The following is an 18,428-nucleotide window of genomic DNA, read 5'->3' as shown; positions in this document are numbered from 1 at the left end:
TAAATTTTGGTGATGTTGAAGGGAGTACAAAATAAGTGAGTTTTATTATAGATTCATTCAATACAAACACGAATTTAGACAGAAAACTTCAATCAATTTTTTTTCTTTTAAAAATAGCATATACAAAACGGGTTGCAAAATCAAAAAACTATTTTTACAAATGGAATTTAAGATTGTGATTAATCGAACAGTAAAAGCCCACAGTTTTTGAACAAATCCAAACATACGACACACTTTGTACAAAGAATCAGCATTATTTACACCGTTGAATTTTCTATGTGGGAAAGGAAACGATGCAATAATCAACGTCTCTCGCGAAAGCCTTGTCACCATTGTATGCATAAAAATAATAATAATAACACATTCCCGGTGCGTGGTGTAAAAGCACCTAAACAACGATTACATTTGCTAGCTCGCGAACGCTAACGATATAAGGTCGTTGCGGGCAAATTTACGACAAACGAGAGAAGGCGGTTAGAGCTTACGCGCCGAAATGGCTTTTTTCGCCCATCAAATATTAAAATCGCGAATAAGTCGCGTGAAAAATAGCTTAAGTGCTCCGGTGGCAGTGTGTGACGATAATAATCCGACGCAATCTAGGGCTACGGGACCGGGGGCGCATCTGGAGCCCCGCGAGGCTGGGGGCCTCAATCGAATCATCAGATACCAGACACCAGATGTTTTGTGACGGAAACGACTACAATTTTCGAGATGGATATTGCGTATTCTTTTTAGAAATTAGCGCATTGAATTTCATACATAATACATATATGAAATTTACTCTCAATTGAAATCAAAATGAATATTTTAATCGACAGATGATGCCTCTTTATTTATTTTATTTTTATGTATGTGTGTACATAGGAACCGCTATAATTGAAAGTGGCATAAGTCCACTTTTCTTCATTTCAAGAAATATCTCGCAAAACATTAAATATAATGTTTTTCGTTAACAATATTTAAAAAAAATACTGGTGGCCTGTAATATGTTTATTCTGCTTTTCCGAGATTCTGGATATATCGAATCAAAATCAAATTTTAGAATTGAAAATTGTACCGCCACTTTCAAATATAACGGCTCATATCAATATGTCATTAGGAAAGTGGAATCAGCTATTTCGGTAGTACAACACTCTTATAGTTTATTCTAGTAAAAAACTTTCATCATTTTCCACAACCTTCTTACATTAATCAAATAATAAGAATGGTACTTTTTAGTACGAAGTATAAGAAATTATTTAGAAAAATAAATAGATTTTTGTTAAAAAGTAGAGAAACAAATGTTTGATATAATAAGACGTGTAGAATAACGTCAAGTTTAAACTAAGCAAATTCGTTGAATTAAAATCCTGCTATTATACTTACGTGGGGAGTAAAAGTCGGAGATGGGTTTTAATATTAGTTTATGTGTCTTAACTCGAAATAAATTTAATTAGGATGATAGAGTGACTTTTTCCAACCGAAACCATCTCCACCTTAATAATAAAAACGCCGCACCCCCTCACCTTTTCCGTCCAACCCTCCCATTCCCGAAATTGTATCATCAAATTAAAAACTCAAACTTTTCTCTTAGTGCGTAATGGAGAGGCCGGCATAAATAAATACGTCTATCTATCTACTTGCATCCCGTCGTTAATGCAGAGCGGGAAGAAAGAGGCATTTTTCCTGTTCATTAAATTTTTCCTTTTTCCACTCCACCCCAGTGCTAATTTTCTCGGAATTCACGCCCTATCCGCGACGCTGGCGCTGGGGGGGGATGAGTTGTATGACTCGGCTTTTACACAGCCCGCTGCAAACGAAGAAAAATCTCAATCGACGAGATTTTTATCTCGAGAATTAAATAACTAACCCCGAGGTTGCGGAGAGGGGGTGCAATCAAGGCGGGAAATCTCAACCCCTCCCCAGTTCCCTGCAAAATTAAGAGATCTAAAAATATTTTCGAACGAATTCTTTGTAGACTTTTACTAATTAAACTTGCAACAATTTAAAAAAATTCACATCTAAAAATTAATTCCATTCTATAAAAAGTAAAAGGATCTCTTTAATTATTTGTTTTTATTTTTTATTAGATACATAAAATGTTTTACGTTTTATTACATACATATGTATGTATAATGTATAGCTCCTATTAAATTTAACAAAGTTTGATTATTATATACTAACAGATTTGTAACTAACTAACTAACTAAATTTAAATTTAAATTTAAAACTAAATTTGTAACTAACGTTTATACTAACAGATTTGATCTCATTAATTTAAAAGAAGTCAATCAACGTAAGAGTAATCATTTGGAATAGATTGGTGAAATACACCAAGAATTAGTTGAAATTTTCACGAAATATTTAAAGCATATTAAATTTAAAATCTACATAAATGGACCGGAAATTCTTGCACTAATATTGTATATGTACATACAATACTTCAAAACGAAATATTAAAAAAGCAAACTACTTATTATAGCAATAATATAAGCATCTTTATGTAATGATATGAAGAAATTTTTCAATTAAAAACAGGTATGCACATAATCATATAGATTAAATTGACATACATATGTACATATGTATGTATGTATATTCGATATATGTATGTAATATGCCCAATATACATGTTTATATGTCAAAAGATAGCCTGTATACGTTTTCGTAGAAATTCGCATTAATTACGAAAACGAAATTGTATTTATATGCGATAAAATAATAATACGAGCGCCATTTGGAGACGACAAAGCGGCGCGGCATCTAATATTGTTAAATCAACAGATGAAGTAGAAGAAGCGGCAAAACGAAGAAGGAGCATTAAACAAACGGGAGTGGTCTTTAATCCAATTACACAAAGTAATATCAAGCATTCGGGGAGGCGAAGACACGCACCATCCCACCCCCTATCCCACCCGCTCACCCACCCGATTCCCGCTTCCCGAGACCACCCTCGCGCTCCCGGGATTCCCGCCCACTTCATCGAGCCCGTATCAATTTCAGAACAACATTAGTCATTGTCGGCCGGGATGCCTATTCCATTTCTTTCGGCCATTTCTCTCTTTCGCCACCGAAGACAAATTGCGAACGCCGAATAATAAAGCGAACTGTGCACCCCGGTCAATAACACGCGATAAATTTTCAATTTTGTTCGAATTACAAATACACACACACACCCACCCACTCGTACTTCAGTAATTCGATAAAGAAACGTACGTACTGTCGATATTAGGGCATAATTTAATGGCGAGGGAAAAATCCCACGGGAATATCCCTCTTCGAAATATATACGCATACATACTCTCCTTCGTCATATTTAGACGCTTCGTTTATTGGAATTCATACTTGAATATTACAAATCAATAATGATGAATTAAATTTACAAAAGATTTCCAATATACATACTACACCTACCTTTATCTATCTCACACATACAGATACAATGTATATCATTCAACACAAAAAATACCTCTGTTATATGAATTTTATAATAATAATAATAAGAAGCGATTTAAATATAAATCTATAAAAGTATATTTTCAGCTATGAATTTTTGCCAGGTTGAAAATTTTTGGGACCTGAAGTGGAATGTATCAAAAAGTTATTGGCTTATATTTTTAAAAGTGATTAGGTACGTATGCGATGTGTTTTAAATGTGCAAGTGGAGCAATAAAACGTTTCGAGTTCGAGTGATTTCGCTCCCCTTGTGTACGCAATCGACGCAAACATAAAAAGCGCAATTTGACAAGGAAAATTACCCTAAACTGTTGTTGCCTCCCGTAACCGGGGGGGTTGGGAAAAGAGAATTTTTCTCCATTTCCGCAAGCGGGAAAATTTCTGTTTCCTTACGCCGTTTATTGCCCGGTCACAAACGACAAAATAATGTCCCTCGCAGCGGCAGCAGTGTCGAGGGGAAGCTCGAATTGATTTATTCAAAAATGTATTATGATGCATCAAAATGTCGCGCTCGAACTGAATTAAATGTGCATTTCGAATAGATGCATTTTATAGAATTTTCATTGAATATTTCGATATGCAAGTTTTGGTATTTAAGCGGTAGCGCTTTTAACTAGGCCAGAGGGGCATCCGAGAGATGAATGCGACCATTGAAGGTGTGGGAGGCTGTTACCATCCATTTACCACCACGTGGTCGTGGGGTGGGGAGGGAAGTGCAACTGGTGCAACGGTAGACAGTTACAGCCAGTAGATCTGTTGCTTTGTATTCAAGTCCGTCGACGCAATCGACACACAATCAATTCTAATTATTTTTTTATTACACTAATTAACTGTCTACATTGCAAATAAAACATAAATCATTTGAACAATTTGACGTTGAAATAAATCGAAATTGCGTGACAAACTTTAAATAGGAACCAATTAAGTTTTGAGTGGCTAGTTATGTATATGGTCTAATAAACTATAATAAATGGAGCATACATACATATATATTTTTAGAATATTTTATAAGCTTGTGTGTTTCATTAATATAAAAAAAATATTCTAATGTGCAAAAATGGTTGAATAATTATTGCAGGGGTATTGAAACTGGGGTAAATTACTAAATGTCTAAATATGAAAATTTCGGGAAAAATTAAGGCTTGGAAAAGTTACTTAATTCGAACAATGAGGCGTGCATTGAATTTCTCAAGAGGTGTGAATGCTTTCAAAATTACACATGAAAAAGCGATAAAAATTCTACTTGTGCGTATTAAAAACGGTTTCGTCAAAAATTTTGTTCCATCAATACAAAAACATCTTTCCATCAGTACCTAATAAACACCTGCAAAAATTTTCAAAACGAATCATCATTGAAATGCATGCAACTACGAAACATTAAATAAATTGTGTGGGAGTACAACTTTTATGTTGTCAATCACACTAACATTACACAATGAACGAAATACATAGTATGACGTACTATACACACATGCAACACATATTGTACAACATTTAAAACAGTCTTAGCATTTTCCGCGACACATGATCAATTACAAATTAATTCGAATCTGTGCGTCCACGTCGACGAATGAGGAGAATCCCACTTGTTGCTGACAAAAGGCAGGCACAACCCCAGTTTACATTCATAGATATAGATAGAGCTTTGCAGCAATGAAAGCTCAGTTGCGGGATTGAGCCGCAACCCCAACCGAAACGGGAGCTTTCTCTTCGCGAGGGAGAGAAAGCTCTACTAGCGTGACTTTTGTATATCATTCACCCGCACAAACGGATGTAATGATAATTTGAGGCATCAACCAACAGCTCAATTCAACTGCAATTACGGCTCGATACGTAAACAGACGAGTATACATAAATATGAATCATCGATCGATCATGCGGTGCTCTATCCACGTCTTGATTGGCGCGTGCCCTCTGGGCCAGCCACATTCGACAGATGGTCAACGGATAGGTCAAGCATTATTATTATACATATATATGTACAAGAAGATGCGGAATAATAAGAATTTGTATTCGGGACCGTAATGACAATGCATCTGTACCGCAGGTCGAGGGCGAGCTCACGCAAGAGTGCTCTCCCTATGTATGGATGGACGACCGGTGTCGGGATGAAGGGCCTCTGCGTGTGCCTAGTGAACTAGCCGTACATCGGATTAAGCTCGGCAAAAGCTCAGGGGCCTGTGATCAAAGCTATGGGGAAAATCGCTCAAGCTCGTGTGACATTGAAACGCTTCCGGTGCGCGTTTGCCCAGCCGAGTGTGACTGGCGTTTTTGGGGCGCGAAACTTGTCGACCTTTAACGACCGCCATTACGTACCACTAATTAACACGTATACACTTGTATATAACTCTAAAACTATCCTCGAAGTAAGAACAGTCGATTTAGCCTGGGAAAAAGTGACTGAGTAAATAAGTTGAGCCTCCGAATCTACCCTCCAGAGGCGAACGTTCTAACGTACATGCATATATACCGATATGTATGTATGTATCTTCGAAAGGAAAATACTTGAAAAAATTAATTTACGTGAAATTCAGATGAATTACACTTTCATCCCTCCTGTCTAATCGTTGAAATGAAACTACTCTAGCCGACAATTTATTTCTCAATCTCTCATGATGATAATACAAACAAAGTTTAAAGTGCTGTCAGAGAAGATTTCTCTTTAGTTGGAAAAGTTTCAATTTTCTTATACAATAATACCTCACTTTAAGTAGATATATTCCAAGATTTAACTTTAAATTATAAGAAAATTAATTATGAGAAGTATAATACTCGGAGCAATAGCTTTACATCCCTCCCATAGTTTTACTCAACAACATACATATTTACACGTGTATGTACATATATTATATAAAAGCACCGATAAATAATAGATAAATTATTATGTACATATTATAATTAAAATAATTAAGTTTTTAATTATTTTCTTATAATTCAATTGAGCTTTTTTTTATATATCGATCAAAGAATTTACAAATACGCCATTTATATATGTATAATACTATATATCAACACGTTTAAATCAAATTAAGCTCCCCGATGGAATTAAAATTTAAAAGGTGGGACTTAATCTTAAATACCCCTTATTAGCCAGACCGGAAAATCAAATGTAACAGCAAACCGTAAAACAATGCCAGATAAAAAGCTCACAGTGCCACCGGATTCCTACACCTTTAAAATCCACTTAATCCCGGCATTCGTAAGTATCAGAATTTAACCGAAAAAAAAACACTAGCACACAGAGAGCCGAAAGAGGAGTAGAAATAAAAACCGTAAAAGGCTATGAACATAACGCATTCAAACGATAAGAACGGAGCCGAAGCGGCATTTGGCTTCAGAGCGATTTTAGAAATCGACAAAAAAATACACTTCTAATATCTAAGTGTTGGAGACGTATAAAAATAAACGGAGTAATGACTTTATGAAAAATGAGTCTACGACTGAGGGCCAGGTGGGGCGATGGGGTGGCTGAAAAATCGTAAAAATAAAACGAAAAAAAAGGCGAACCGTAAAAATTAACATTGACTTTTCATTAGCATATTCGTGTCGAGTTTTGTACGGCGAAAAGAACAGAACTTTCAGATTACTTAGTTGAACGCTCATTAACATACAACATGGCGAATATGTATCACGTAATACAACACCATACGAGCCCTTTTTATATAAATATGCAAAAAAAAACACTTTAACGCCTACATAAATAGCATACAAACATTATCTGAAAGCATTAAAAAACTTCATCTGTAAAAATATAATTATTTCATCGATTGCTGGAGCACTAAAGAGCACACAGATGTTGTCCCAAATATGAAAATCGATTTATGAGTAGCACTATCCATGTACCGTGAGCCACCCCATGCTATTCCAACCGGCACACGATGCGAACAGATATATTTTTTTAAACGCAACCATCCCCTATTTCCACTTTAAAACACCACCTACAAAACACTCAAACATGTACCACACTAGTGTGCATAGTTAAATATTTTCTTTTATCAAAAAAGATAACTGTTTTAAAAGCTTTCACAATCGTTTTTTAAAAAAAATCAAAAAATGTATGTTTAGTAAGGGCTAACCTACATACATACATACATACTTCCCTACTAATCATTAAATTCAACTGAAATTTGTAAGGAAACATTTCTCATATGCCATCTGTGAATATGATCAGCCATTCTGGGATATATTACGCAATGCACTTGAATCCGAACGACACGTTTGAAAATTGTGCAAAGATAGCGCATTCGATAGAGCACTCGAGCTCGCGCTACAGTGCGTCCGAAGAGTCACACTAAAAGCTCCCTTTTGTAGACTTTTGCTGATGCATTGTCAGCTGGTTTGTCGACGCAAAAGCTTCCATTATGGCGGCGCCACGCTGAGGTGTGTTTTGTCAAAACTGAACCCGATTCGAACCAAACACAATGGAACGAGTGGTGCATGAGCCACTCATGGTGAATTTCACGCGTATGAAACTATCCGTCAGATTATATGTACATACGTATACTGTTTTGCATTAAAATTCCGCAAAATTCGAATAGATACGCGAGCTTTGAGTTCAAATGACACTGATTCAATACTGGTAAAATTCGGTGTGAACATTTCATATTTGAACAATGTACGTTTAAAATATTTTAACTTATGGTGAGGAATGTTGAAATAAATATGATTTCAAATAAAATTTAATAAATTGAAAGGTGGTTAAAAGAATGCGTATATCGAAAGCTATCCCAAAAATCAATCAAATAAAATCGGAAAATCTTTCTATGTTAAACAAAAATAGTTATATCATTTCATGATTCGAATTCGATTCTAAACTTTCTATCGACTTATTTTTCATGACTTAAGGAACGTTAGAAGCGTTAAGGAACTTATCATAACGTATCGCCTACAATTTCCAGAAGTTTCAGTCTTTGTTTGTATCTTTCGGTCAAAATATCACATCGAGCTTTTATAGTGACTGTTATATAATATGATTTTTTTCAGGAATGATACTTTAGCGTGAGTGCGCTTTGATCCAGGCACATCTGCATGAAAGTGCATCCAGAGCTTTGTGAGCTTGGTGCCGCTCTCAGCGGGAGCTTCGGAAGCTCTACCAAACAAACCCAAAGGAGCGTGAAATCCCCGGGAAACCGTTGTTGATCGTGCGCGGATTTGTTGTCGACACCTAAAACCAGCAGTTGCTAACCTTTTCCCTGTTGCGTAATACCCGCCGGCGCCGATCGAAGCGCGTTCAACAGGAAAGACATGCCTGAACATATACACAATATATTAACTCATTTTAAGAAAAAATAAAAAACATTGACAGTGCGAAATTTAAAAAAAAAATTTCACATCATTGACATAATAAAAACATAGACGTATATAAATTTAAAACATAGCAAATGTGTGATTCTAAAATGCGACTCATGCAAGGAATAAAACAAGGCAGTATGGTTGTACTAAAATACATGAATTAAAATAAAAACAAAATGTAAAATTATAATTGTACTCAATTAAAAAATAAAAAAAATTTAATATGAAAAGAGGGTGGGGGTGTAACCTGGATAGCGACACTTGCTTTTTCATCATTTTCGATCAATGTGTTGGAAAATGTAACTAGAAACATTTTTTTCAATCAAATATGTTGATTATATAATGGACATAAACACAATTTGATAACACACAAAATAGACACATTTTGGACAAAAAAATAAATAACAAAAAAATCGACACGAATGAAACACATAAACTACAAGCTTTTTTTGAAGAAAATGGTCGGATTAGCAGTTTTTTGTTACATTTTGTAAATGTATAAATGTAAAATGTGATTTTATAGCTAAAAAAAATTTTTTTTTTTGAAAAATTTTCTTAAAATTTTTTAAATGAAATGTGTGTGTTTTTCTGCTGATAATCCTCCAATGTTTAGAATAGAAACCTGTCGCAGTGAGTAAGTGTGCATCCAGATGAGGTTAGTCGGCAAGCAGCAGGCTACACCCAGGCTACACACCCCTGGCCCGCCAAGAAGCCCGTGCTTCATGATGGCACCCGGCACGAAAGGGTCACACGAGGATCGCAACCGAGCGGACACGGCGGGGGGAAGGGTTGGGGAAGAGCATACCTGTCGGGCGCTTTCATTGACAGGCACCTGAAAAAGAAAGAAATTCGAACCAATTCCTTGAATGTTAAAGTTTCAGGGGGATGTTATTTAAAATAATAATTTTCAAAAGAAAAAAGAAAATAAAAAAAACCAAATGAGTGAAACATGTCTCAAGCGTCACCTAGTAAAATCAACAACATGCTCACATTCGATAATGATTTGCAAAAAAAATCAAAAAATGATGCTATATACCGTATACTATATAGATATGTATGTATGTATATTATTATTATTTTATAAATATGATTAAAAAAGCAATAATAAACGTTATTATATTTTTCGCAACAATTTTACAGAGTATTTATTATAAAAAAAGCATGCATTTGATATATTTAAATATTTAGTATGTAAAAATAAATAAAAACTGTGTTTAATTTAAAATTCATTCTTTCTGTAAATAAATAGTATTTGAACGCGTGTGAATCACAATCACAAGTAAGCATGATAGCTCGCATTTAGTTATACTCATTTATTCAGCGGCTGGAACTGCGCGCCTAAAAAAACTTATTATTGTTCAATCGTGACAGTTATGATTGATTAACGGCATAAATGGAAAATATTATTATTTTTATAATGATAGTAAAAAAATGGGGAATATGAATGGAGTGATTCATATCTACGAAAAAACACTATACTAATACTATTATATAATAGATATATTGAAACATAATTTAAAACAACTGAAAATATAACATGACATGAGATGCAAATCAAAAACATTTGTATATACATGTATAAAATTTTTTTGCGTGTATAAAATCCCTTGTGCTACGTTTTATTGTTTACTTAAAATACATATTTTTATAAGCAAAAATAACCCACACAGATACATTGTATAGAAACACAATTGTATTGTATGTATACATTAATAGCAATACAAAAACAATATTTGCATTACAGGAATATTTTTTGTCCAGTTTTAATTTACAAAATTTTAACAATAATAAAATCATTCCGTATCAGAAATTGAAACTGAATTAATTCCGGTAAACATTTTTAACCCAATAACCCTTAAGGGGGGGAGGGTACGTCCACAAAAAGTTCACAGTATCGATCGTTCTGTGCTCGCACAATCGAAATTGAATTATAACGATGAGCTTTTGATATTCGACACGACTCATTGTTGTTTTTGAAAGGTCATACTGTTTATTTTATGAATTACCAAAACATTCGCATAACGCAAAAAAATATCAGGGAGGATTTTGGGGGTGGCGGATGCGAGGGAACCAGCAATTAAGACATTGCGGCAAACAATAATAATACCCCGAGCTTTTGACCCACCTACCCCTCCAAAATAAAACTGCACAAAGGGCAATATCGATTCGAGTGGGAAAAAAAGCAATAACATGCTTGGATTGTACATGTGTACGTTCAATGAAAAAAATGTATATAATATAATAATATCATCACGGCAACAATAAAAGGTTTCCGTATCATCTGCCGACGGAGAGCTTTTCGCGTATTGTTGTTAAAAAATAAATAAACGCGGCCGAAAAGTGCATTCGTTTATTATTCGCAATAAATGCAAAAATGACTGATGATGCGTTCTCCGGATCTGACCGTGAAAGATTGATGTTTACGATCGTTTTTTAACGATATGAATATAAATACTTAATGTACATTGTCGTTGTATAAAAAGGCGATACATTTTATACACATAATGTGTTTCGGAATTGCTATTATAGTCGTAAATGATACTGTTATAATTAAACGCTATCTCAGAAAGGAATCTAAATGATTTACGAAAGGATATCGCATCCATTCATATGTACGATTGTGTTCCATATAAAAAATAAAATGCTATTAAGTATGAGAAGTTCCCGGGAAAGACGACCGAAAGTTATCATTTATCATTTGACCGTTGCCGCCCTTTTCAGAGATGATCTACCGTCATTCCTAATAACCGTTTCTAGATAATTGATATTTGATTGAGTCAAAAGGAGTCTGCTATTGTCGATTCAATTCCGCGCTGAGTGCGCGTGTCGATAACCCTAATTTTTTCCACTGCAAGTTGTTAATACTTCTGTCTGCGATAATGATTAATCATTCCCGAGAGATACATATTATATTATATTATATCATAAGAGCCCGACAGTCCGAAATCGTTTATTTCACGAAACGAACAATATAATACGTTTGCTTTCGCTCATTCGAGCCGCTTGATTGGTATCTGACAGAAGTTATGTACAAACCGACGAACCGCTCGCTAATTCTCGAGATAATTATCACAAGTAAATTGTCTGCCTTTCGAATATGATTGACAGTATTAAAATTATTTGTTTAACATTCTAATTCAAGCGATATCATCGTCGGCCGGTCTGATGACGTTCGCTCGATTGTCTTTATTAACTTTTTTTAATACAGTCTAAAAAAAATAAACAAATAACAACTGAATGAATCCAATGAATGAAACATTGGTTATTTTTTTAACGATTCTAATTCCCAGACCCCCTGTCGTTAGTAACAAATAGGTTTCCAAATTTAAGCGCGGGTTCTTTTGTTTAACGTTTCTACAACACATTTATTTATTTTTTTTAGTCTGCAAAAAAATCGACGCGCCCAAAAATAATTTAAGTTCGAATCCGATCGAATCATATGATATATGATTATATGAAAGGAAGAAATGTCACTGATGGACAATGGGTGCTAATGGTTGCATAATCTGGTGTCTGTCTCATGATAGACACAGTCTGAATTGGCAGACAGACACTAATTTGTGTGTCAGCATGTCCGTTGCATTTATGCGAGGGGCCAACACTAGGCCAATGGAACTATCATTGATGATTTGCGCACTCATTGCACACTTCCCGTCTACCTTGGAATATGCACTTGTGCATATATGCCAATTATATCCAAACACACCAAATATTCAAATCAATTTCGTATGCAAGAAAAGAACAATCGTTATCATAAATATTGTAATACTATATAGGTATAGTATAATATGATACAAACCCTCCCTGTATGTGTTTCGTGTTAGCGAAGTTTGACTGAACTTTTAATAAAAAGTACCCAAACATACTAAGTAAGAGTTCGCCCAGAGGCAAGCAATGCATTTGCGGTTCGTATTTAGAAATGCAAGAAACTCTATAGCAGTCTTTACAATGTTAAACCCCCTATTCGCTGAATAAACACGAGCCGAAATTCCGGGAATCCACCCCTCAGCACCGTCTTGACTAATGACGTTTAATAGTTCATATTTTTGGCGAATTAATTTGCAAGTTACAAGATTTCAGGATCCGTGGCCCCGCAGGCTCGTGGGTGAACATCCAACACCCCCTCTCCCAAAATCCACCCATCCCCTCATTCGAAAGAGCTAGCGTTGTTCGGGGTGGAGGTTGGGTGGTTGAGATGAGGGTAGGCGGATTATGAAGGAAAACACCGGGAGTGTAACTTGATATTATAACATTTCTACATCCAACAGTCGTTGTTACTTAAGACTTTGGCCTGCAACTTTGACTCGCGGTGATCTGTCGAGAATAATCCGGTTCGATTCTGGCTATTCTTAATTTTAAAATTTTAAAAATCAATCAAATCAAATGGTAACAACATTCATCTACGATAAAATAATATACTACAAATATAAATTCGCACATAAAAGACACTTAATAATATAATATACATAATGACAGTATACTATGTATATGCAAAAGTATGTATACTGTTGCGTATTTTATTTATTTTAGATAATAAATTTTCTTTTATATTACATAGTACATACAGATTAAATTGAATCTTTTAGGCAGAACAGTAATGTAACAGTATGTACTTTTGTAAGAGCTTTTATATAATAATTTATTATTTTGCTATGAAACAATTATTAGTTCAAATGATATTATAACTTAATTCGACGATATGTATATGTTACAGTTGAAGTGTATTTTCAGTGAATATATTCCAACTTGCGCTTTAGGCTATACTTATTCGAATATAAATCAACTAGTAAATGATAACTATACAAGCACAAATATACTTTCAACAATGTGCGCCAGTTGTAATATAGCAGTAGAGTTTTGACAGTTCTTATAATTTTACGAATGCCTTGGAATTGAATAATGCGTTAATAGTTGCTAGATATTAAAAATTTTGGCAATGAGAATCATATTACGATAGCTTTAAGAATATGTTCAAAACAAAAATGTGAAATTCCAACTCAATTTACTAATCGAGTGACGTTTTCAAGGAAATCTAAAATTTCCATCTAACTTGGTACCAACTTATGTATAGTAGAATTATATTTTCAGTTGTAATATATTTTGAACAGTTGGAATGAAATTCGTCATGTGAATCAACTTACGTCGGTTAGACGAAATATATTCCAACTTGTCAAAATTTATTACACCTCAAAATACACTTTACCAATGACGGTAGTTGGTAGCAAGTTAGATGGAATATATTCCAACTAGTCAAAATATATTATAACTGGAAGATAAACTTCAACTGTGACATACATATGTATATACTAATACAGTCCTTGAATGGGTAATTCTTTTAAAAACGAAATAAACAATTTTTATGATATTTAAATAAATTTTAATACAAAAACAAAATGCAGTAGCAATTAATCCTGCGGGTTGACACCGAGAGACGGGCAGAGAAAATCTTGCACAGTTGAAATGTAAGTAGGTCTTGGGTTGCTTGTTATAAGCATGTTAATTAGACCGGGCTGAATCAAATATTCCCGCTGTCTTACCTCCCCCTGCCTAAAAAACCCCCTAGCATACCCCCGTTTCGGGTACGGGGCGCAAGGGAGTAAAATTCTCCCTTCATAACCCTTGATATTTGCTAGAAATCACCCCATTTTAATTTTTAAAAAAATTTAACGAATTTTCAAAAGCAAACAGTACACACCTATACATATGTATGTCGGTACGAGCACACTGCAATGGCTTCATTCAGTTAAAACTTCTAGTCCAGTTTGAGTCCATCGTCCTATGGGGGTTAAATATCACGAGACGAATCCCCAAGTAATCTACGGGTGCGTTTCACGTTCTAATTTCGGATGTGTATGGGGAGGGGGTGGGGGTGGTATAATATAGCATTCAACATTCACGAGCAATCACAACTGCGTATTCGACTCGTTATAAATTCGAGTTAGTAGGTAACGGTTTACGCGACTAACATTGCGGTTATTTATTTAACCCACAGTCAAATTGAGTTTTGAATATTTGATTGTGTCGGCCGTCTTGCGGCAATACGGTGCCAACCCTCGAACTCGCAAAGTTCCCAGTTCTCGAGAGCCCTGAGAGAAATTCGGAATGTCGTGATTAATTCATCGATAACCCGTGGACCTTTTCCGCGACGTGATTCCAATCCCACTCTCTATTTATGCGATACATTTTAATTATTATTATTTTACGCCGCAATTTAACGCACGGAACTCGTACATCACCGCGCTAAATATTCTGTTACAATTTTATATGAAAATTATATAAATTAAGAGGTTTGAAATTTACTACGCAAACCAGTTTACGTATTGTTTCGTGCAAACAAGAATTTACCGTGGGGAATAAAATCCTTACGCCTCTAACCCTTTTTGCCCGTCTTAGTCTCTCATTACTCACCCCACCCCACACCCCCGTCGAGTAATTGAAGTTATTACGGCACGACAAAGAATTATTTCAAAATCATTAGAGCCTTTTTCAAAATAATCCCCTTCGTGGATTATGCTACAGCGAAAAACGCGGCCGTTCGTTATTCTTCAGTAATTCCGTACATTTCTCCGAAACACCTGTCCGATACATTTTGTTTTTTTTTTCAACCAACTTAATCCAAGCACTTAATCATGCCATTCTTATTCCGCAGAAGAAGGATTTTTTTTTCTCTAATACAATTTCGTTTAATTTATTTTTACACGGAGCGGTAAAAGTGTGGTGGCCCCGGTCCTAAAATAATCGCTTTAGTGATGTTTGTTTTCGAAAACTCAATTACACATCGCGAATTTCGGCTCGATCGTTTTATTGGGACGAATTTTTCCGGCTTAAACGGGAACGTAAACCGATTATTTCGATGACGGGGCATAATAAACGAGAAACAAACAGCCCCGAGTGGGATTCGAATCGAATTTTTCAATGTTAAAATAAACACAGAGTGATAAAACGCATGTCAATTAGACGGATACATCATCAAACAAGTCATTCATTTTAATAACTTCATGAAGGAGTCTCGTGATGCAAAAAGTAAAAAGATACAACTCTTGAACGATTAAGTGAGCATTGAAATTAAGCGAAAATGTGCATATTTTAAATTGCATAATATAACAATGCGCTTTATCGATACTGCGAATATAATGAGAGACGGTCTACGAGATTTATCGTTCGAATTATGTATGATTGTGTACGAAGCGATGCAGTTAATTTGCGCAAGTTGCACAACGGCTGCAATAGCGCCGTGCACTTTATTGGACTATTGTTCGAAGCAAAAGTTATTGTTGTAATCTGGTATTGGAAAATTCGAGCATGGAATCATTTCGTAGTAGAGCAAATATTTATAGACAAGAAATCAAGCGCGATTGCGCCTCTAGAGTGCACTTAAAAATATTTGCGTAGAACTTTGTTGGCGCACACGAACGTTGCTCACGGCATCGACACGAATACAGTACGCCTCGAAACCTACAAATATCCAAAGAAACATTATTTTAAATAATATACTATAATAATAAAAAATGCAATTAATATTGTACTTAACTTTCAAAATAAATTTAGTAAGTTTATTTATTTAGTACACAATGAATTTTATAAATAAAAATGTTTTCTAAAATAATTTTATAAACTTAAGGGGGGAGCAAAGCAAATTAACACAGAATAATCGAAGATTTTGCATTTTTTAATGCAAGGAAATTTTTTTAATATAAAAAAACTGAAATTTTATCCATTTCGGTAATCTTATTCTTCTATTCCCGACATATTAAAAATTAATAAAGTTAATCACAATAAATCACACGCATTCATATACTGTTTTAAATTATATTTTTGAATTCTGAAGGTGAAGGGGGGGGGGTAAATTCAAGCACTTGCAACGAGTGCAATAATCAAAATAAAATAAATGTTAGGCTTGTATTTATTAAGGTTAAAGGAAGCAAACAAGTTAAAACTCCAATGGAAGCGGTTTCTAATATCAACTACATAGAAATAGCTTCTTCTGTAGAAATATTATTAAGACTCAATATTGCTTAGACACTAAAGAAAAAGTATTAATTTAATATTTACATTTTGGTTAGTTATTATAAAAACACTTATGCAGTTATATTGTGTTATCAAAAATGATAAACAACTGCTTGGGCGATTTTAAAAATATAAGAATTAACCGAAATATTTACTATCCAATTATAAAAAAACACAATATAATCTCTTAATGGAGCGTAAAAATATATTCCATATAATTCAAGTTAAATAATATCATCTGATAAGTAAAGTTAAAATTATCCATTATTGCATCGTTCCCTCATATGATCATTTGACTGCATGTACATATGTACGTATGTGCACTCGCGTGCACGATAACAATAATACTTAAAGTTTATTTAAAAATAATTGAATGCGTGACGTTTATGAGCCGGCCTGTAGTGCTACCGCAGTAGCCATTTAGAAGCAGGAAGAACGAGGGAAATGTAATTCGCGCATATTGCATACGTACTGGCTTTTACACTATTCAATAATTTTATTTTTATTGCGAAATATAATAGTGCGCTTAAACAAACAACATCCGACCGATTTGAATAAACACTCAATAACGACACAGAAGCGAGGAATTAAAAATGAAAAACGCAACGCGATTTCTACATACTATCTCATAAATCCAATTTCACTTCAACTTGATATTCTGAACCGAATCGATATTCTTAGCGTTGTTTCGTTTTCAAAATTTGCAACTTGATTGATTGGCACAACTCTGACGCAATATTGGCGCGTTTTGTTCTACAAAACGTACGTATATTCCTGAGGGGGAAAAGAACGCAAACTCGCACGCGAACTTGACTGACACGTCGAGGAAATGGTCAGATATTTGCATAGATATGTTCAGACTTATCCACAAACATCTGCGCTCAAATACACGATGCTCAAAAAAATGCTAATCGTACCGTTTGAGGTCGCAAAAAAATTGCCAATAAACTAAAAAATATTTACGCGTATGAATATTACATACTACTGACTTTGTTCGTTACAAAGCACGTATAAATCGATCCAATTAACATTAGCATAACAAACTCAATGAGCATTCGTGTATGCATCATTTTTTTTGTTTTGTTGCAATAATTGCATAAGTGTAAAAGAATACACATTTCGCGTTACCTCCCACAGAGCCTATCGTTAAAAGTATGATAATTTTTAGACTTTTTGAACACGTTTAGGGTTCATCGGACACCGGAGGACTAACATGGATGCACTTGACTGCATCGAACCGATGATAAAAGGTACAAATTTACGTGTTCGCATATAAAATGCAAACGCGAACGAATCAAAAAAATTCACCCGTCACGCGATCATCGGCCGAAACACGAGAGCTTTTATTACCACGAGCTTTTATTATTTTCTCCCTCCCCAAAAAACTCTCTAGACCGCCAAGGAAGTCTCCGGGCAACACCTCTTTATTGCCGCATCCTTGAGGACGCGACTTCAAAGACGTCGACAACCAAAACATCGACGAAATCAATCCACGTAGCTGAAAAATCACGACCTCAAATGAACCCTCTAGGAAAATAATAAATAAATATAATAATTGTTGAATTATTTCAGCGGCGAAAAACGAGTCGATTATTCATTATGATAAATAATTTTTTGACACCTGTGTTTCCAACGCTTGATTGCGTGCGGAAAATAAATACACTAATTTTCGGGGAAAAAAATCCATAGCGAGG

General features: G+C 34.8%; 1 protein-coding gene across 2 annotated transcripts in view; it reads right to left on the bottom strand.

The window, feature by feature from the left end:
- The window catches only part of dac (dachshund family transcription factor), a 201,211-nt gene that overhangs the window by 158,816 nt on the left and 23,967 nt on the right, over positions 1-18,428 (bottom strand). Inside the window, exon 2 of one of the 2 annotated variants that reach the window (XM_077430530.1) lies at positions 9,533-9,559. The exons of the other annotated variant lie outside the window; for it this stretch is intronic. Within the exon in view, the coding sequence (XP_077286656.1) occupies positions 9,533-9,559 (27 nt within the window). The remainder of the gene's footprint in view (positions 1-9,532; positions 9,560-18,428) is intronic. 2 annotated transcript variants of the gene reach the window in all.

This window comes from Arctopsyche grandis, chromosome 5 (genome assembly GCF_051622035.1).
Source record: "Arctopsyche grandis isolate Sample6627 chromosome 5, ASM5162203v2, whole genome shotgun sequence".
Classification (NCBI taxonomy): domain Eukaryota; kingdom Metazoa; phylum Arthropoda; class Insecta; order Trichoptera; family Hydropsychidae; genus Arctopsyche; species Arctopsyche grandis.
The sequence above is the reverse complement of the archived record's forward strand: the minus strand, read 5'-3'. Positions and strand labels throughout refer to the sequence as shown.